Source organism: Haliotis cracherodii, unplaced genomic scaffold, assembly GCF_022045235.1.
Source record: "Haliotis cracherodii isolate W230 unplaced genomic scaffold, xgHalCrac1.p SCAF_25, whole genome shotgun sequence".
NCBI classification, from domain to species: Eukaryota; Metazoa; Mollusca; class Gastropoda; order Lepetellida; family Haliotidae; genus Haliotis; species Haliotis cracherodii.
The window spans coordinates 8,952,340-8,975,040 of record NW_027266281.1 but is presented as its reverse complement, the minus strand read 5'-3'; the positions used below and the strand labels follow the sequence as shown (position 1 = coordinate 8,975,040).

At 39.9% G+C, this 22,701-nt stretch overlaps 1 protein-coding gene and 2 long non-coding RNA genes across 3 annotated transcripts; 1 reads left to right on the top strand and 2 right to left on the bottom strand.

The window, feature by feature from the left end:
• Positions 1–885: 885 nt before the first annotated feature.
• LOC139472777 (BTB/POZ domain-containing protein 6-like) lies at positions 886–6,765 on the bottom strand. Its single transcript, XM_071255246.1, has 3 exons — positions 6,659–6,765; positions 3,556–3,848; positions 886–3,131 (listed from the first exon to the last, which is right to left on the bottom strand). The coding sequence occupies exons 2-3, from the start codon at positions 3,828–3,830 to the stop codon at positions 2,063–2,065; spliced, it is 1,344 nt and encodes a 447-aa protein (XP_071111347.1). The 5' UTR covers positions 3,831–3,848; positions 6,659–6,765; the 3' UTR covers positions 886–2,062.
• A 4,724-nt stretch (positions 6,766–11,489) lies between these two features.
• On the bottom strand, positions 11,490–13,253 carry LOC139472711 (uncharacterized). The gene is made up of 3 exons (XR_011653894.1): positions 13,052–13,253; positions 12,289–12,372; positions 11,490–11,597 (listed from the first exon to the last, which is right to left on the bottom strand). It is a non-coding gene; the product is annotated as an uncharacterized lncRNA (long non-coding RNA).
• A 207-nt stretch (positions 13,254–13,460) lies between these two features.
• Positions 13,461–17,661, top strand: LOC139472893 (uncharacterized). Its single transcript, XR_011653911.1, has 3 exons — positions 13,461–13,547; positions 13,845–13,928; positions 17,319–17,661. It is a non-coding gene; the product is annotated as an uncharacterized lncRNA (long non-coding RNA).
• Positions 17,662–22,701: the final 5,040 nt, after the last annotated feature.

Genomic DNA, 22,701 nt, shown 5'->3' with positions numbered 1-22,701 from the left:
CATCCCAAGGCCGTACCCCTGATCACGTGGTGGGTATTTGGAAGGAATCTTGTGATGGCGTGAATGAGGCTGTGTGTATTACATCAACTGACCAGGAAGATTGTCGAGGCATTGACATGATGACAGATGCTCGTCATGGATGGAGAAAAAATGCATCCGTGAGAAACATTGTTGCTTTGAGCTTCGAGACCAAACATGTGTTCATGTCGAAGTATAGTTCACAGGGATGATCTGTGTAGCCAGCGACCTGAATAAGCTTGATTAAAAAAATGTTGAAAATGTTCACGCACATGAAAGAATTAATGTGAACACATATTTATTTAAAACTCGTTTAGAATGTGTTAGAAGCTGTCCGTAATTTATTGCCATTCCGACGTGAAATAATATAAAATTTAATTTTGTGTCACAATTTTTCCTGCCCCTGTGGAAAATTGCGCACTGATCTAATAAAAGAAAACCAACTAGATATACCATTGCACCGTCATAAAAGAACCAGGTCAACTTTATCTTTCTTCAGTTGTTTATTAAAAAACCGTTTCCGAAGCAAAGCGACTCTATCTACATCATAAATGAATTCATAAACTAGATTCTAGTACCAAGTGTTTGTAAGAAATGCTGTTCATAAACTGCATATATATACCATACACCACAGTATTTCGTTCTCGTCCAGAGAATAGGGAAGAACCATAATTTGTGTGTTGGACAGTGTTGGATGAATCGCGGACATTCCACAGTATCATTTTCTGAAGATGTGAAGACGACATGGCAGGAAGGTTATGAAACCCAAGACCTACACGTTTGTTGAAAAGTTTTGGAATCGTTTGATGGATATTTATTCCCATTAAAACTTGCGTCGATGTTTTCAAAAGGCCCACGTGGGTGGGGTTTATATGACCTCACCCTTTTACGCTTAAACCAATGAAATTCCTCTGTTATCAGAAGACTGATGTTGGATGATAAATAAAATATCACCATCGTGTCTATTGATATCAAATACATCAACACTCATTGATATATTTGACATCAAACGACACTCAGGGGATATTCTATATTTCTCCATTTATTAGCACAGAACATACATCTCTTTTATAGAAAACCCAATGTTGCTGAAAGGTCGCAGACGTAAAAATCGACACATTTTTATATTGTCAATTCTATCCTTGCATTATCAATACGATGCCAAAGGAACATTTCCGAAGCTTCCGCGCACACCGTCTATCCAAATAGACACTTTGGGATGGTTGAAATGGATGGAGAAAATAACATAGTTGTAGGATGTGGATTTTCAGGCAAAGAAAGTCACAGGGCCAATAAGACAATAAAAAAGTTTTCCTGCTAGAGCATATTACAACATGCAACTCTCAAAGAGAAAAGAAATACACAAATTATAAAGTACATGTATCTAATGGAATATTTGGGATAACACTTTCTTAGTTAAGTACAGATTCTAGTACTTTTTTGGGTTGAATCCCGTCCGGGATTCGAACCCACACCTGCCAGGGTGAGGCACCTAATCGCCAGCACACAAAGTCAGCGATCTAACCCACTCAGCCACCGAGGCTTCCACAAAAATGGAAGTCCGACAACTGGTAGTCTAGACCACGTACTTTGAGTAACCCCCTGACATTGTGTATTCATATAAAGTGCATGGTTTCGTTATCTTTAAAACCCCGAAAGTTCGGAAAATCTGATTTCGTCTTGATGGTACTGCTTGTATTGATGTGGTACAAGGACCATGTTGTCAGGATAACAATATGGAAGACAATGATAGATACAGCAGAACATGGATATAACGAACTACAAGGGACCGGAGAAATCAGTTTGTTATGTACATTGTTCGTTATATACGCACATTTTATATGATAATATAGAGGAGATAAATCGATGATTTTGTAACAGTTCGTTGTATCCATTTGTCCGCACTATCCGTGTTCGTTACATCCGTGTTCTACTGTAATATTATTTCAGTTTGTCAATCTCTGTTCAGGTTGTACATAACTCACTAGTACAACAAATAATATCTCCGGACCTCCTCGTGGTGGGTCTCCAAAGATAATCACAATTAAACAACGTCAACTGTGTACAAGAGTCCAGGCAAATCTCCCTGGGACAAGGAGGAAGAGTGGCTAGGAAGTGGGCATTCGTAGAAAGTAAATGTTTCATTCCCGTTCCTAATCTGAATGCTGCCTCTGGCACCATAATACCAACTATAGGAGGATGTCTGGACACTAAGTGTATACTGCACATCAGCCTCCAGTAACACCAGTCTACTTAATTCAAGAGACGTCTGTTGCTGATGCTCTTCTGAGGTTGTCACTTGTATTGACTCTTCATGCAGGGGATCCCCTAAGTGGGAGAAAAGTTTGACTTTCACATCATACTCAGCCGTCCGTCCTCTATACAAAAGAACACCCCGAAGAGCCACCATTCTGTTGCAGGAAAAGGCAAGTCCAAGTCTGCGATTGGCATCAGTTGTTGTGAGCATCTCGTCTCCCAGAGGACCCGCAGTCTCCGAGAACCGAACACACATCTTTGTTTCAGGGCTCAAGGTGATGGGACTACCCACTCTTTGGGCTATCTGAAACTGACCCGCTAATCTGTCAGCTCCGGATAGATATCTGAAGATACTAACTTTCTCTGCGTCTGTCAAGAGATCGAGGTGGGAAATCATGGAAGCAAAATAATTCATTCCTAGTAGCGGAAAACGGATGCGAAAAAGTAATGGTCCTAACCCATCACGGAGATTCAGTTCAGAGGTGCTAGTGTTGTGCTGCCGCAGTTGTTTTTTCCCCCAATCAATAACTCTTTTGTACACAGTAACTTCCTTAGCATGGAGACTGTCCGCAGAAATGATAAGTTCAACACATTCATAGCACAAGCCTAGGAAACCGTCGGACTTGATAACAGTCTCTCCATGACTCAGGGCAAACTCGAGACAGCTCCTGCGGAGTTCCACCTCCTGGTAGTGGTGAGCCTGTTCCAGGAAGTAACAGACATTGTTGTCAGACAGGTGAGACCTGATGAAGGCGGTGCATGAGTCCCTCAACCTTCCAATGTTGAATAACTTAGACAAGTGCAGCACCCCAATCACCGTCTCAATGGTGAGACCGGTGGCGTCAGTGTAGCAATATCTGAAAGGAAGATAATATTCTACATGACAATGGGGATGTTACCTTTCCTGAAGTTGGTTGGTTTGTTGTTTTACGCCGCACTCAGCAATATTCCAGCTGTATGACGGCGGGCTGTAAATAATCGAGTCTGGACCAGACAATCCAGTGATTAATATCATGAGCATCGATCCACGCAATTTGGATCAATGCCATGCATCAACCAAGTCAGCGTTCCTGACCACCCGATCCCGTCAGTCAACTCCTACGACAAGCATAGTCGCCTTTTACGGCAAGCATGGGTTGCTGAAGACCTATTCTACCCGGGATCATCACGGGTGGATGCCGTAAGTTAATCTAAAGCACAACGCATTTGAGCTGGAAACATGGCCGCTTATGTTCAAATTAAAAAAAAACCAGATGTCATTATCCATATGCAAACGTCTACCTTAATACACATTGCAGAGCAGGGGCTGTGGTCTCAGGTAATGGAAGTGTTCTCGGATTTCCATCAGCAGAACTGGACAGACAATCGTACAAGCCCTGACTTCTACTTTTCAATATATAACTATGAGCACGAATTATCTCTTGTGATTCTCCAACTTCAAAAGTGACGTCACAATCCAGCTGATGCTCAAGCATGTATCTGTTGCACTCTGTGCTGTTCTTTCCTGTTTGCCAGTCCCGGGATGCAGTTGTCGCCCTTGTTATCGAACCTGACATGGTGGTGGATTCCGATATCTGCAATTAGTGAGATGATGTGATCTGGTTGGCTTGTTGTTTAACGCCGCACTCGGCAATATTCCAGCTATATGAAGGGGGTCTGTAAATAATCGAGTCTGGACCAGACAATCCAGTGATTGATATCATGAGCATCGATCCACTCATTTGGGATCGATGACATGCATCAGCCAAGTCAGCGAGCCTGACCACCCGATCCCGTTAGTCGCCGCTTACGACAAGCATAGTCACCTTTTACGGTAAGCATGGGATGCTGAAGACCTATTTTCTCCCGGATCTTCACGGGCCTGATATGATGTGAAGGTTGGTGGGTTGGTTTGTTGTTTTCCGCCGCACTCAGCAATGTTCCAGCTATATGACAGCGGTATGTCAATAAATGAGTCTGGACCAGTCAATCCAGTGATTGATATCATGGACATCGATCAAAGCAATTGGGATCGATGACATGCTTCAACCAAGTCAGCGAGCCTGACCACCCGATCCCGTTAGTCGCCGTGATGTGAATGAGTGAGTTGTGTTAACGTCTCAATAAACAGTATGCATGTTTTATGACGGTGATCATAATCAGGGAGATTATTGGATGCGAACACACTCTGAAACACTCCGGAGGGGGCACCAGGAGGACCCTACGGGGTAGAATAGGTCTTCAGCAACCAATGCTAGTCGTAAGAGGTCACTAAAGGGATCAGGTGGACTGGCTCGCCGACTTAGTTGTTGTATGTCATCGTATCCCCATTGCGTGGATCGATGCTCATGATGTCAGTCTCTGGATTATCTGGTCCAGACTCGATTTATACTGTTCGCCGTCATATAGCTGAAATGTTGCTGAGGTGAGGTGAGGTGAAATGGGATTTGACGTCGCCTCCAAGATTACTGCACTTACATAGCGACGTGCATGTACGTGTGTGTGTGGCTGCTTGTACTAGTTCGGACTGGTGCCGATTTATAGTGCTAGCCGACTGAGATACCATGCCGCAGATTAACATGTATACCCCACTCAGACACAGTATACTGACACCGAGCTGACAGTTCTCTTAATGACGAGCGCAAGACAGGGTAACAACAAGTACCATCTTTTAACGTCTTTTGGTATGACGCGGCCGGCGATCGAAGCCCGGACCTTCCGCTCTCCGGGCGGACGCTCTACAACTAGACCACAGAGGCCGGAATATTGCTGAGTACGGCGTTAAACAATCAAATTTAAGGCTCGCGAGGGCACATGTGGTCGTCCTCGTTTGTAAAACGAACTGCATAAACAAAACGTTTGACGATCTCTCAGTCGTGTAGAAGTGCATTCATTATCCCATGTGATGACGCACATTCATTCCCCCTTAAAAGTTCATAGCGAAGGGGGGGGCACGGGTGGCCCAGTCGTCTAAGGCGCCGCGATTCGCTGTGCAGAGTTGCGTCCCTTGGGCACGCCAGAAACCTATGATTGTGGGTTCGAATCCCGGTTCGCCCCGATTATGTTTCTAGGTTTGTCAGCACCATACCCGTGCTCGTAGGTTTCACTGAAGTGGTAAACCTCTGGGACCTGCATCACTTCGGGCTTTCCTCCCACATTAAGCTGACACGCCGTGATATAACTGGAATACTGTTCAAAGCGGCGTTACACCAAACTCACTCACTCACACTCATAGCGAAGGATCAATAGACAATATTGAACTCGACTTTAAACAGAGTTGCTCTGAAATACTTCCTGGTGAACAGGCATTGTCCCGCAGCTATACAGAGACGCACAGATAACCATAGCGCTGACAAACACAGTAGGGCGTAGTGACTGAAAGGTCGATATAACCTAGGAAATATCAAGTGGTAGAATGAGGTCAACTATATGCATTACACGACACGCACGTTTCGAGACTATTTAAGATCATGTTTGATCTCGCCTCGGAATGTATTAATAAACTTACGTAAACAATATTGAATATTATGTTATTCACATTTCAGACAGTATACACAATCAGATCACAACGATCATATTAATGTAGCTCGGCACTGAACGATTAACAGTGTGCTGAGCGAAATGATTTTCACATTTCCGGGTCTATTTACAATCAGATCAAAACAATCATATTTAATTTGTCGGTAATATGAGTGAGTGAGTTAAAATTTAACGTTGCATCGGCATCATTTCAGCCATATAGCTCTAATATGAACGTCTATCATTTTACCTGATGGTGTCTTTTTTCTTTTACGAGCCTATAGAGCAAAAACTACACATGCCTTATATACATTAACGATTTAACGTCACGTCCCTTGACTGCATGTGTCAATCACTGGATTGTCTGGTCCAGACTCGATTATTTACAGACCGCCGTCATATAGCTGGAATATTGCTGAGTGCGACGTTAAACAACAAACAAACAAACAAACAAACAAACTTTGACTGCATGCTACTGATCAACAATTCATGTCGGTGTATATCTTTGTACGTTACAAACGGACTTTGATCATCGCTCACGCAAATGACGACAATGACTGTACAGTCTAAACAAACACTGGGTGTTCTCCAAGCGCTTTCCATCGGAAGAAACACCCGGGCGAAAATACAGTCATCTACGGTTATAACGAACACGCTTATAACGAACTGACGGATATAGCGACCTCACTTTTTAGTCCTGACTACTTGCTGTATAAACACCGGGAAGAAAATATTACAGTCGCCGAGTGCAGCTGGCTGTGGTATCGGCGAGAGACTTCCCTGTTAAAGTTCGACATGATATTCAGTCATGTATACGTATAAAACCTGCGAAACAAGGACATGCATATCTGATAAAGTTTTACGAGACATTGTAAACCCATCTTACCCGTGGTAACCCTGACACAGCAATCTGATCTGTCCCGCTGTCGCGTTGGGTGTACTAATGTCACTCTGCGTTTCCCAGAACACCTACGTGAACCACCTGTTCTCAGAAAGAGAAAGTAAACAATACATATAAGCTACCGATTGCAACTAGCACGACACATTCATCTTAGTGTGATCTGAAGTGGAACGATAGTTATATTGCGCTATTTTGGGACCGACCAGCCGGGAAGGGAGTTTGGGATTTTGTAAAGGGACTGTATATTGTTTCAGCCACAGCTTTAAAATTGAAAACGTATATGTATTTCAAATATCTTGCAACAATGCTTTTGTGGCAGACCAAAGAAAATTCAACAGTCTCTTGAACTTTTGTTCAAGCAGTTTTTGTTCAAACAATGTATTTTATTTTCGATAAAATCCCAGGGGTATTTAGAAGTCAATGGGAGAATATTAATCTCTTTTGTCAATAATCTTCGTGTAGCAGATGAGGAAAGTCACCCTCGGTGGCTGTCAAATTTCAGAAAATAAGTTTTTTACAAGTCCCGTTTCACATCATGAGCATCGGCCCACGCTAATTATCTGCCCTGAGCGCAGGATGCGTGTGGTTCGATTGCGTTAAACAAGATCGTATCCCAATTGCGTGGATCGATGCTCATGATGTCAATCACTGTATTGTCTGGTCGAGACTCGACCGCCGTCATTTCGCTGGAAAATTGCTGAGTGCAGCGTAAAGCAACGAATAGACATAGCTGCCGATCACAATGAAAGGGAACCCATTTGTTTCAGTTGTCTTTTATGCTATACAATGGCACGGATATTCTCGTAGTCAAATGAGATTTGGACCTCATGAGCAAAGGCTTTAGCTGTTTCATATAAAATTTATCATTAATACAGGATTGCCGCGAGATTTTGTTTTCACTTTCGACTATCAATGTCCTTATGTTCTAACGTATTTCGACACAAAAAGCCAGAATTAATTTATTACGGATTTCTGAATAACGCTATATATAACTTTCATCTTATTGATCAAGTACTAAATATCCTATAGCTCCTGGGTTATTTGACAATAGATAATCAATTATTACCTTATTACAAATGGCCTGACCTTAGATATGAGTGAAGTATAATGTAATTACTGCGGACACCTCATGAAGTTAGGGGCGGTGGGATAGTCTTGTGGTTAAAGCGTTCGCTCGTCACGCTGAAGGTCCGGGTTCGATTCCCAACCTGTACAATGTGTGAAGCCCATTTCAGAGGCCCCCGCCGTGATGTTGTTGGAATATTGCTAAAAGCGACGTAAAATCCAACTCACTCACTCACATGAAGTTAACTGTACGCTGACCACGCATTTAACGGTATCTGTTGGCCTTGACCTCAGAAGGATGTCGCTGGTGTCTGCTCTGATTGGTAGCCTAGAGTGACATTCCCGCATCTCAAAACGTTTGGTGTCTTTACCAACAGCCCTTTTGGAACCTTCTTCGTTAGTCGCCTCCTACGACAAGCATAGTCATCTTTTACGGCCAGCATGGGTTCCTGAAGACCTATTCTACCCCGGATCTTAACGGGTCTTTCTCCCACTGAAACACATTATTGATTGCACGTGTACACAGCCATTTCTTGGAAGTAGAGAATTCCTCATCTCACCACAGAATATATTTAACGTGTTTCCAGAACTCTTCCAAATACGGTAAGACACAAGGAATGGGTACCCGGAGGTATCCAGTAATGTAATTACAAAAAGCTGCTTAAAGCCCCACCCTGACTATAAATAGCCCGCAAGGTGGCGGTGTTTCAGTTTCGAACAATGACTGACAATGTAAACACAACCGAGTGTCGGGAGAGGTTTTTTGAAAACCATACGGGAACTAGATCACCATTGACCGTCAAACTTCGTATCAACTTGAATGACCAATTCTGGATACCACAAATGGCTCCATATCTAGATATAAGTCAATAAATCTTCTGTAGTTTTATCATAAAACATCGAATCGATCGTGTTTGGCGTCTGCATCAATCACAGTGCGCGAAGCTTATTTACGGTTGCGCTATAAATAGCAAAGCACATGGTCATGTGTACACGTGACAGATTCGATGAATTTGTTGTCAAATTGTAATTTGGAGTATAACTTTACGGATGAACGGCAACACAACAACATTGCCGGTTAATGGAACAGTAACATTAATTAGCGACAAAAATATACATTTTTTTCGGATAATAACGTAAATATCTGGGTATTTGTTTGGTTACTTGCATTCCAGAGTCAGACCTATCATGTCACACAACAGCCAGATCACATTTTTAAAACGTTAATTAATAAGGCTTTACAACTATGGTTTTGTAATATGCCGAATTTAAAAAAAACTGAAGTTGCGTCAATATTTCTTACTTTGACAACAACACATCAACATGTCACGTCTATCAACATAACAATGCACAAAACCAACACAGCAAAAAAAATGCAGTTTCCGGTATCCGGATACCTGCCGGATACCTCCGGACACTTACCCAAAACGCGTCCGGGTATCCGGTGGCAGATACCAGGCCGGATACCAGATCCGTGGTATCCGGCATGGACACCTCACCTGAAAGTATGCCACCTGGAATCCGGGTATCCGGCACCGGATACCTCACCGGATACCTCAATCTGGGTGTCCAAGGATCCGGCACCGGATACCTCATTCTGAGTTTCCAAAAACATGTCACAATTTGGGGGTGCATTTTGTTCAATTAAGTGTGAAACACCTAAATATATGTTGGAAACTAACCATGAAAATTGAACATTGCTGAAGGAATCCGGCAGGTATCCGGCAGATATCCGGATGCAATTTTTCGAGATGTCTTAATCCTGGTAAATGATGTTAGCCTGGGCATATCAGATAGCTGTAGTAACATTCTGTGTCATTTTAGTTGTAAATATCCCCTTAAAGTTGAGATCTATGGGCATGTACTTTTGGAGAAGACAATTTTTTCAATCTTTTTAGATGTTAAGCTGTTTAATGAACAAACATCAGTTCTAATAAATGTATGATGATATCCTTAAATTTCATGTTCAGACTTCCAGATTGTTCTGAGTGAAAGTATAAACTCATCGACTGTGTGCTCACTTGGGCCTTTGGTCCTAGTGAGATGATAATATGATTATTTGTAAAGGTACAAGTACTTGTTACGAGCATACCAGCTTCATTTAAGTTTGAAACACAATATGCCTCACTCTGAGGGTGACATGTACCAGATTTCATCACACTACAGAGAGCTGTTCCTCAGTTACTGTGAACATTTTTACTGAAAGACATTGAAAGCTAATTTGACCTTCAATATCAGTTGCGACTATTTCAAAAACAATTGTAAATTGCATCATTCAGTATAACATTGACAAACATATGACAATGATATACAACTATATGTATAAGAGTTATTTAGACTTCTGCAGGAAAAGGCACATTAGAAAACAAGAGTCATCAGAAAGATGACATAACCCCCCGGCAGCTGTCTGTAAAGTAACCACTAGTAAATGTGCAATTCTGTATGTAATGAGTCAACAGTTTAAAGTTCTTTAAGAAGCATACATTGTTTACCCACAAAAGATCCACCATGGTCGCATCCATATGAATGCCAAGATTCGATCAAATACATTGAATGGTTTTCGAATTCTGCCCCAGAAACGAACCTCATCCCCAATTGAGTCTATGTCCAACTTCATTCCATAAAAATTTTAAAAAATAAAAATTAGAAAAATCCCAAAATATCAAAAGGCAACACTTCAGTATGTGCCTGATAGCTTTGCCAAGTTTCGATCAAATACGCTGAATGGTTTTTGAATTCTGCCCCGGAAACGAACCCCATCCCCAATTGAGTCTATGTCCAACGTCATTCCATAAATATTTTAAAAAATTAAAATTAGAAAAATCCCAAAATATCAAAAGGCACCACTTCAGTATGTGCCTGATAGATTTGCCAAGTTTCGATCAAATACACTGAATGGTTTGGGAATCCTGCCCCGGAAAAGGAAATGATTACGGATGGACGGACGGACAGACAGACTGGCTGATCGCTATATCACCCCGTACTATATGCCGGGGGGGGGGGGGGGGGGGGGGATAAAAAGTAAGTGTATGACCTGTTGCCAACTTCTATCCCTGCCCTAAGGAAGAGTTTGGCCATTAACAATTTTTTTGTCTGGCTATGACATTGACCTTTGACATAGCAGATCAATGTGTTATTCCAAAGATGTCCAAGCAATGCATGGTTTCATCCGATAACTGTGGCTATCAAACTGAGGCAAAATATTGGAAAATCCCCATTTACACACCTGGCTAAAGAAACATAAACAACAAACAAATTATCAGTTTATTTTATTTATATGCCTATATCACACACTGAACATTGTTCACATGATGGTTCCTGATGCAGTATGCAATTTCCTCCTATTCTTCAATACTCATAACAGAGTGGGATAACAGCTTGAAAGCATAAGCAGACCATGCTCACCAGTTCAGAGTTACTTGCCCTCAAATATCCTTTTCCTTCTATATTGCCATGGAAAAACAGGAACCAGGATGAGGGGAGGCCAGATCGGCTCTATCCCTGTTGCATTGTGTTAGTAGAATTGTGAACATTCTATTTGGTGTTTGGGTCCACATTTATAGACAAGTAGTCGCAAACATCATTCCTTTCAAGTGATTACCACATGGCCAAAGACAATATTTTCTTCAACGTCCTTGAAGGGTCCCACTCCGACTTGGCATTGGTTGGTCAGCTCACATTAGCCAGACCAGCCTTTGTGAGTGTGTCCCAGTGTCAGTTGGGATATAACTTCTTGGTAGGCCCCCATTGAAATAACAGGATTCTCCTCATCACTGTCTGCCTATCACTTCTGATATCTGGAAGGGTCCTTCCAGACTGTCAACCAGTCATCCGGGTATCTCAAGCTGGACTTCAGTTTCTGCAAAATTATGTATAAAGATTGTAGCAATAGAAAAGAATTGTTGCAACATGTACTTACAGATAAAAGGCAGCAAATTCACTTAATTTATCATCTTTGAGTTTTGTTATATACCAAACATTTGAGATGTATATTGTTCCATGCTGATGAGTTGAAACAATCATTAACTGACATCTCTTAAAAATGCTTGCCATACAAGCCAAAGTAATAGATGAGGTAGCAAGTGGGCTCATTGATCGCTCGTAATCGTACCCAATAACGTGGGATGTTGTCCATAACAGTCATCATCGGTGCGTCTGGATCGAGCTCATAACATTAATCACTGGTTTGCCTAGTTGAGATTTGAGATTTGATTATTTATAATCCTTGTCATTTAGCTGAACTATTGTTGGATGTGGTGTTAAATGAGTGAAATGGGAAGAAAGCCCTAAGTGATGCAGGTCTTACATGTTTACCACTTTGATGAAACCCACAAGCAAGTGTATGATGTTATCCTCGATTCAAACCCACGACCATCGGTTTCTGTCAAGCCCAAGAGATGCAACTATGCACAGTAAGTTGAGGTGCCTTTGATAATTAGGCTATCCATACCAACAGGTGATAAAGAACAAGCAAACTGAAGAAATATTTGCAGAATAGCTACATGAACATGATGAACCAAACAGAATAATTTCAAATATGTACCACTCACTCCTACTCTTCTCTTGTTCCTCATTGCTTCCCTTTTTCCATTGATGCTGTGCAGATGACTGACTCATTCATTCATCCAGACATTCTGCAAAAATTAAGTAGCATTCACATTACAGAAATATCCAAACTGTACATGCTGTACATTGAATTCAATTGAAAAGGCCCCAGTTGAGTTTCCAACTTAGAACTGTCCTTATTAAAATATTTCATCCCTAACATTCAGAGATAAAACATAATCCCATATTTAACAACTGTCAAACAATTATTTGACAACAAAGCCAGGGCCATTCAACATACACTTTACATAGGGAATCACTTGTTGCAAAAAAGATCCTCGCCAAGGTCAGTCTCATTCCATGAAATATTGAATTATTTAGTTATGAAACTTATACAAAACAAGGACATGACAGTGTAATTATAAAAACATGTTAAGCGTAAAAAAAGTCTTTGGTGGCCATTATTGTAAATTATAGTCTGTATTAGCATCCCACAAAAGTTTAGAGTTAATAATCGTTCCTAGATCTTTGTACATTTCTTCATTATCTATAAAAAGCGGATCTAATTTGGATCATCTTGTTTTGACCACAAATCCATTACGCCCCTTATGCAAATCCTTGTCGTCATAACAAACAGTTGACCATAATACTAAAAAAAGGACCCTTGGCGTTTACGGTAAAGTATGTAGAGCAGGAAAATATCTAAATCAATCCGTTCCATAAGATCTCTGCACAGAAATCATAAGGTCACGAAGCCCTGCTGCGTACCTGGCATCCGCATTTGCTGCCAATCGCCTTTCCAAATACTGTTGACTTCCGCGTTGTGGATGGCTCAGAGGAACTTCGGCCGGCATTTCCGTGGTGGAGGTGAATGAGAACAATGTATCGATACACGAGGTAAGCTTATCGTTATCAAGCATCACAGTGTATATCGATACACGAGGTTTGTTTACATCCATGTTCTAAAATGGCGCCCTGGACCGCAGGGGAATATGGGTAAATTGGCTTGTTCCGGGTTAACACAAAGCTGGGCCCCCGTCTCTAATATCACAATATTGTTTGGCGCAAGTTGACGACGCGCATAGGGAGCCGGGAACCAGTTTAACACGACATAAGCTCTCTATGCGCGTCGTCAACTTGCGCCAAGTTATATTAGAGACGAGGCCCAGCTTATTCACTGAACACGATCGGTCATTTCGTCAAAATTGGACAAATATTCAGATTGCAGCTGAGGTAATGCTGGCAGCTGAAGTGACACATTAAGGTAAGGAATATGTGAATATTACAATGATCACGTATTAAAGTAATTTACCACATGTAAGCCTGTCACATGTGACACATTAACTTTTATAGCCAACATGTAAGTAATTGTATCAGGATATAATTATATTTTTATATAACAAGTAGCCTGTCTATCATATGTTAGTATTTGCTTATGTATATAATGAAGAAATATGTTTACTTTAACTGGATAATTTGTATGCTAATGTGACTCACTGTCTTATTTCATATACTCCCTTTACTCTGTGAGATGATTAATAGCCTCAACATATTTTTCCAGATGTGAAGAATCAAGAACAGCTTTAATGACAGGGAAGTTTTGCATCAGAGATCATCGTGAAGTGGAAGATAAGACATTTTAAGGGTATGAACATTTTCACTTGAACTAGCAGAAAAATAACCATGATGACACCTTCATCAGAAGTTAACTTTATCATGGGGGAATTTTGGGTGGTGGGGTAGCCTAGTGGTTGAAGCGTTCACTCTTCGTGCTGAAGACCCATGCAGGTTTGATTCCTGCCACATAGCTGCGATATTGCTGAGTGTGGTGTTAAACATCAAACAAAGCTAACAGCCGCATACATACTCACATGGGGATTCCAGGTTGAAGTTAGTCCCCATCAACATGATCAACCTATGCTGGTTGTAAGAGATAACTTAATGGATCGGCTGATCAGGCTCACTGACTTGGTTAATCCATGTAATTGTATCCCAGTTGTGTGGATGGATGCTCATGATGTCAATCACTGGATAGTCTGGTCCAGACTTGATTATTTACAGACCGCCGTCATTTAGCTGGAATATGGCTGAGTGCAGAGTTAAACAACAAACACCAACATGATTCTACAACCTGCTCTTGTGGATACCATTTTGAGGATCCTACACATAACTTCTTTTCGGGTCTTAACTATTGCAATATGTTCCACTACATGTGTTTTAAACATATATTTTTTTCATTGGCTTATCTAAATGATGCTCAAATACAAAATAATTATTAATAAAATACTAATTCTATACTATTGCAAACTATCAGTTGAGCAATAATGTAATCATCTGGTTATAATAAGATAATGAAGGAGAAGTCCATATTGATTAAATCTACCAGATTCTGAGATAAATGCACGTATTGATTGATTTATTTCAATGTTTTCCTGTACATAATTTTCAACAATTCCATATAAAGCTTTCTTATATCCATGCTGTATAAATTAATAATACCTATTATTTCTAATAATAGCATAATTTGGACACACAAATAAGTAATGAATGGTATTTTTATAACAGGTGCCACACATGCGGGATAGGTCATTTCACATGAATCATTTTTATGTGAATTTAAATCACTACAAGCTGATCTGAGTCCTGAAAGGATATGCCTTCGATTCTGTGAAAATGGAAATGCTTAAACATCTCCCAATATTAACCATGCTATTACAGAATCTGTTCACTTGTTTGTGTATGTAAAATATTTTTGAACGATTACATCCATCTAATGATTGTTTGTATGTGTGATGTGCCAGTAGAGGTATATATGTACAAGCATGTGCATACGCGTATAAAAATTATGTATGTTTGGCTAGGTACCAGTATATGAATTAGTTGTTTTGTGCGACTTGTATATTAGCATCATCATAGTTTCAACAGACAGTTTATGTATATCAAATGTTAAATGTCTTTGTAGGGAGAATTGCATATCAAAACTGTCATTATTTTATTACTTATGAGTAGAACTTTTTAAGTATCTGGCAACATACATTTCCTTGGTCCACAGAAACATGTTACTAGTAAACTGTAAACTGACTTGTCAGTGTGGTTGGAAACTAACTAAGCCGTCACTACTCAATTAAGTAATTAACAGATAATTGCAAGTGATAACACCCACCTGACACTAATTGTCCTGTTAATCCCTAATCCACCATGAGTTGACATTGAGTTCATCTTGCTAATGAGCTGTTGTGAGCGTAACAAGATGATAAACATCAAAGGTGGGGCAGGCTTTGATCAAGTGTTCTGTAGAAGAGATTATGTCATTTGTTTAATGTTTATTTAGGATTAGCTACATCCATTGATCCTACCAAGACCATACTTGAGATTATCAGACAGTTTGTCTGGTTACAACCTGATGTCTCAACTGTACTTATTGGATTCTGCCTTGTAGCAAACTATGTGTGTGACAAGGACTTTGACCACTCTGTGCAGATGCATAACAATGCACTTGGGGTATGATTCAATTGGGGTATGATTCAATTATGACACACAAGTCAAAGATGGGTTCCACTGTATTTAGAAACAGACGATAGATGCAATACTGTGTAACTTTATAACAATCAAACGAGTATTCAAATAGGAATACACATATATTTACAATGACCCTTGAAAAGTTCCAAAACCAAATAGAACTACTTAAATTATGATTACACTTGACCAATATATTTGGCAGTTTTTCCCGTTATTGTTAATCTTAATTAAAGATAGGATAAATGATAAAAATATGATAATGATTTTACTCATGACTAATCATGGACGGATACAGCTTTTTTTACAGCTATTTATTGTCTTTGGTGGTAATTTATACAGAAATAAAGATTTATTTTCGAAATAAAAAGCATAGTCGATTGTTCAGGTGGTTCTTTTCAGTTGATTTTTTGTATCAGTGTCTATTTTGGCCTACCAATTAATGGTAGATAATTATTATCAATAATAAGTGAGATAATTATTTTCAATGTGGCTCCCATTGCAACTGAAGCAAGGAACGATTCAAATTAAGCCTGATTCAGCTGCTACATTTATATGTACTTGCTTCTCTAATCAGTAATTCAATCAGTTGTATAGTGACTTGATATTTGGTGAAAATATCTGTTGTATGAAATCCTAATGTTACTTACTTTTGTATTTGAGATGATATTTGTATTTGGTAGCCTAGTGGGTAATGCGTTCTCCGGAGCACTGGGTTCTGTTCCCCACATGGGTACTGTGTGAAAAGCCCATTTCTGGTGTCCCCGCAGATATATTGCTGGAATATTGCTAAAAGCTGTGTGGAACTATACTAACTTGCACACTCATTATATAATATTTTGAGATCACTTACATGACTTGTGTGATTGAAAGTTTTGATAATTATGAATACCGTATTCAACAGAATAAGCGCCCAGGGCGCTCTCAAAATTTCGTGCTTTATGCTGGCAGCCTGAAATGTTAATGTACGACAAATATATTTTTCCAAAATGAAATTCCCCATAATTAAGGGTGCATATCACACACGAATGTGTATTATATGCAAATAAATAAGTCTTGTATACATTGATCAATTGGAAAGGGTGCTAATTGGGATTGTTAACTAGCCAATATATTAGCAAATATTCCCGTGGGCGCTTATTAGAGCGAGGCGCTTATTACATCAAATACGGTAGTTCTGTTTTTATGTATAAGAACCTATTTTATGCAATTTGCATTGCCTTGTTTACCCTTCCTTATGTTTTGACGTAATGCAAACATTTGAGAAAAATTCAGGTGAGCCTGCCTTATGGCACTACAGGAATTGTTTTCAGAAGATCAATTACAATTTTGTATTTTCTGTAAAATTTACTGTTTGCTATGGCTTTTTTACATTGGTTAACATGGTTTGGTTAACAGTTGCTTGATAAACTGTCATTACCTTACTCATTGAGAAACCAACTTTTTACCCTGTGTCAATATATGTGTGTTTCTTATATCTTTAATAACAAGATTTTAAAGATGTTATAAATTGTTTCAGGCACCTGGATTTCACAATGACACCAGATCAGACAAGTCATACAAAGGACTCTCAGGGTGATGAATAATCCTCCCCAGAACAGCTAGCAAGTTCACCTCAGAAAGTGATGATTCTGAATGAATAATGCCACATCAGTGTGATTCTGTAGGTTGTTTTATTACGACATTAATCAAGTCTAAAGGTATTAATACCACAGCAGTGAGACTATGTTTATGTGGTGTACACTGACGCTGACTATACAAATCTGAATGACTTTTGTGGTTTACTGCACAAACATAATTGACTTTAGATATTCTTCTCCCTTGAAATTCTTTTGAGATTTGACCGATTTGTTTATTTAGAAAATGGCATTGAAGCATCTGTTTCTGTTTTTGAATGTTCTTGCAAACACCTTTGGTTACTGAACCAATGAAATGTCATAAAATCAATAAATATGATTTGTTATCTTAACAATTTTTTTGGTTTTGCTTCTTTAAAGAAATATGATATTGATCATTCATAACATAGGTGCTAACATATATCAAATATACTAATGCCCAGAATGTTTTCCTACAATTAATACAGCTCATTGAATGAAGTTTTTAGTTCCATGTCAGTAGAAAAATTACATTGATATTTTTATGTACCGGTACTTTATTAGGTGTTTTCTGTGGATGCACCCATTTGGGTTAATGATATTCTGTTTCAAACTTCAATGAAACTTGTCTGTCAAGATGTAACAAGTACTGATACAGTTCCAAAATAATCTTTTAATCTCACCAGGAACAAAGGCCCAAGTGAGCACATAGCCAATGACTTTCATTTGTTTTGTCAGAGTGAATATGGTGTTATGTCACTTTATGAGCAAAATTCCAACAATATCATGATGAGTGACACCAAGCAATGTACCGATGTGGTGAATCGAGCGCTTCAACCACGAGAAGCTAGAACAAACTGGGAATATGAAGATGAAATGTAAGGATACCATCATACCAGGACTGAATGCTTTTCATCTAATACGCTGAACATCTAAAATGAAATATATATGAATTTGAAAAATGTTTTCACCAAAAGTACCTGCCCATAGATCTCAACTTTAAGGGGATATTTACAACCAAAATAACACAGAATATTACTACAGCTATCTGCTATGCCCAGGCTAACATTGTTTACTAGGAGAAAGACATCTCGAAAAATTGCATCTGGATACCTGCCGGATACCTGCCGGATACCTTCAGCAATGTTCAATTTTCATGGTTAGTTTCCAATATATTTTTAGGTGTTTCACACTTAATTGAACAAAATGCACCCCCCAAATTGTGACATGTTTTGGAAAACTCAGAATGAGGTATCCGGTGCCGGATCCCTGGACACCCAGATTGAGGTATCCGGTGAGGTATCCGGTGCCGGATACCTGGATTCCAGGTGACATACTTTCAGGTGAGGTGTCCATGCCAGATACCACGGATCTGGTATCCGGCAAGGTTTCTGCCACCGGATACCCGGACGCGTTTTGGGTAAGTGTCCGGAGGTATCCGGCAGGTATCCGGATACTGCATTTTTTTTGCTGTGCAACTGATACCAAATGTACTAAAAGGCAACGAAACAAGACTAGATGCTCTGACCTACAATAGACCATTCTAGATATTGTACTTGTACTTACGATAACGAAAAATCCAATGCACATATTCCAAGAAAATTTTAATCCCTGATTCCATTTCTTTCACAATTTTTTTCACACATCAAAACGAGTTTAATAATTAGATCCACATGTGTCCCATGTTTTGTTTGTTCGGTGGATTTCGATATATATCGCGCACAAGTTTCAAGACACAATCGGGCATCACTTCACGTTTTGTCCACACCAATCCCGCATCCGCGCCTACGTTTAACATTCGTCTCTTCATGTCCAAGTATCTAGGGTCTCTCCAAGCATTTCGTCTGTTCAGCTCTGTCCAGAAGTATTTGTAGCGCTGTTTCCGAATCGACGAATTTCTGCAATTTGGTGGGGCGCCATTCCCTAACCACGACTGCCTGTGCTGTGTCACGCATGGTTGACAAAAACAGTGAGAGCAGGCATCTTCTCCTTCAACTGGCTTCACAATAAAATCTGGCTGTGACACTGAACAACCAATGCCAAGAATCGGCAATGAATTTTTCAATGTTTCTGTTGCACATGGAAGGGCGGGAAGAGGGGCGCCATCTTGTTGATTCGAGTTGGCAGCCGGAATTATGTCATCATCAATTGGAACTTTCACCACGAGAAAGTCATCAATGTCATAATCGAAATGACCAAAGGCTCCCCTAATCATCTCAAACAACTCTTCTGTCAAATTAAGCGTCACACGAAAATGTTAGATGCTCATATTGAAGACAAGGTAACTTGCAAACTTTTTGACAGTTGTCGTAAGCAGTAATCCAGTTTGGATGCCCGCTCGGGGCGTGGTTGCTAGGAGATCGCGTGGTCGATAAGGGGGCATGCAAACAGTTTTAGAAAGTAATTAGAAGAAACCCACTGGTTTAAAAAAGTCGTCCATTATCCCATTTTTTAATTATATATATAAATAATGGCAATCTACAAATAGCACGTACATCATTTTTCAATAATAATATCAACGAAAACAAATCTTTACTATAAAATGCATTTTTATTTATTATTGCATCCCGGGGTCTCAACCCTGATCAGGTTCGAGTGTGTCGAAGGTCACCTTCATTCGCAAGTTTGTTTACATAACATTGATGCGTGATTGTTTTTGTATTTCAACATTTGATGCATTATCAGTGGGAAAAAATGGATTTAATCAGTCCGAATAGGGTTGTGTGTTGGTTTTATTCCAGACATATAGTTATTTTGGCCGTTATTTTTCAAAGTGACCATATAGATCTACCGAGTATGTGGTCTGTTTTTCAGTTCTGTGTTTGCGATCAGAACGCACCAAAACGCACCTTGCTTCGCGGAAAAAATATTAATTATTATTGTTACAGGTTGTGTTGGTATGTATTTCTGTGAGTGAATGCTATATTTCAAGACAGATTTGTTTTTGTTTCTTGCTTAACTCCAAGCTCAGCAATATTCCAGTCATAATTATGACGCCGTTATGGAAATAATTGAGGATGTACCAGACAATCCAGTGATTGACATGAGAACCACACCTTGCTTCGCGGATAAAGTTTTAGCATATGCTCCCGCGTGCTGAGCTAACTGTGTAGTTCAGACTGTCATTTCACTGAGAGAGGCTATTGTGACATATAGACTATGTCGTAACGATCGTACTTTCACAGCAACATTGAAAATCGGAAAGATTTGAGATATTAGAATTTAGTGTTTGTTTGCAATCACTTAAATTCAAAATAAACCTAATTCAGTGTTCGTATTCTGCACTAGAGCTAGATTGTTTCTGTTGTTACTACTGAATTGTCATGGATGTTCCAAGACTTCGGGATGAAAATAGGCAGGAAAATCCTCGAAGAAAACGGCATTCCGATTCTTCGGAGACGGTGAAACAGCGAAATGATTAAAGAAAACTATCGTCGTCTTCTAACGTGTCTGGTACTATTCGTTTTTATGCGAGTGATGAAAATGAGAAAATGTCAATCTATAACAAGTTTGATGCTGTTAAATTAACCATGGCTGAGAAAATTTCTGAGGTTTCCAATACTTCGGTTTTGTGTGAAGTGTTTGACTTTTATTTGAATCATCATGGACGGGGGTGCTTTTGAACAGACCGAACCTTCTGAACGGGAATTGTTGATACCACCTTCCTATCAAGTATCTTCGGGTGCAGACACGTCCGAGGAACTCTTCGTTGTTACTCAGTCAGCGTTGCAGAATTTAACTGATCGGGTTCATTATCATGCAACCCAAGAGAACTGTACGCACGCCTTAAAACTTAATGAAATAAGCAGATTTGGACATGTCGGAAAAGTTTCCTTCGGTTGTGGTCAGCATTGTGTAAAATGGGAGACGTCTAGTCATATTGAAGGGGGGAAGTTTCAAGCGAATACTCGCATTGTTCATGGCTTGTTGATGTCTGGACTTCGTTTTGTACAATATGAAAGATTTTGTACACATGCTAACTTGGGAGTTTGTTCTGAGGCATTCGTCAGTTCGCTTTATGATCGTCCTTGTGACATTGTTCGTGATATGGCTAAGGAATCGTGTGATGACGTGGCGAACGAGGCTGTGTGTATCAAATTGTTGATATCTATTGATCAGAAAGAAGATTATCGAGGCATTGACATTATGACAGATGCTCGTCGTGGGTGGAGAAAAAATGCAGCCGAGAGCGACATTGTCGCTTTGAGTTGCAAGACCAAGGATGTGTCCATGCGGAAGTAGTGACGAGAGAGGATGATCCGTGTAGCCAGCGACATGAAATGCATGGTATTCGAAAATTGTATGACCATCTTGATGAAAACAATGTTGGGGTTAACTGCAGTATTTGGGTCCCCACTTCGGGTGCTTCCGTAAGAAAACCGCTGCCTTCTGCAGCTTTGCTTATATATATAAGCATGCCGAAATCCAGCAGGACGTGAAAAGTATGGTCTTTTTTATCAATCCGGTGCTTTTGACGCCTCAGTGAATCTCTTTGATTAAGTGAGTAATGAAACATTGTATGAATATTCATATGCATTCATGAATGAATTTACCGTTTTGCGATTTATTTGAGCAAATCCAAAACCCTAAACGCCCATTTTTACCTTAAATTTTGAAATTTCACCCCCCTTTTTCACTTAAAATATTCCACAGCGTTCGGTAAGGTAGCAAAAATGGCGGCCTTCTTTTCCTCTTGCTTCGACCGTATACAGCGAAGTGTGCATGTTCCGGTTTGGGGACCCAAATACTGCAGTCTACCCCAATGTTGAAATCAATGTTCACGCACATGACAGAAATGCTATTGTGAACAAATATTTATCAGAACATCATTTGGAAGTATGTAATGCTAATGATACTTGGCATGCCACAAAAGGAATCAGCAGGGAATTAAAATCTGTGTCACAGGGACCAGCGAAGTTTCACGGAGTGATGTGGCACGAGGAACTTTCGGACAAGTGTGCCTCCGTCAAAACACATTGCTACTGGGCAATGAAAATGTGTGACGGAAGCGAAAAAAAACTACTTTCATCACTTGACAACATTATTGACCATTACCAGGGTTTTCACGATCGTTGTCATCCAGATTCAAGGTGCAGGGAAGACGAACACTATTATCCGACGAAAACACTGTTGAAGTCACCGAGTGCCGTTGATATTTTGAGAAATGCTATTCACAAACTCCAAATATATCGTACACCGCAGGATTACGTTTGGTGCCGTGACACACATTATGTTGAATGTTTTAATAACGCTGCTCTTATTTATCACGGCAAACAAGCACAGGACGAATTTGTGTGTGTAAGACTG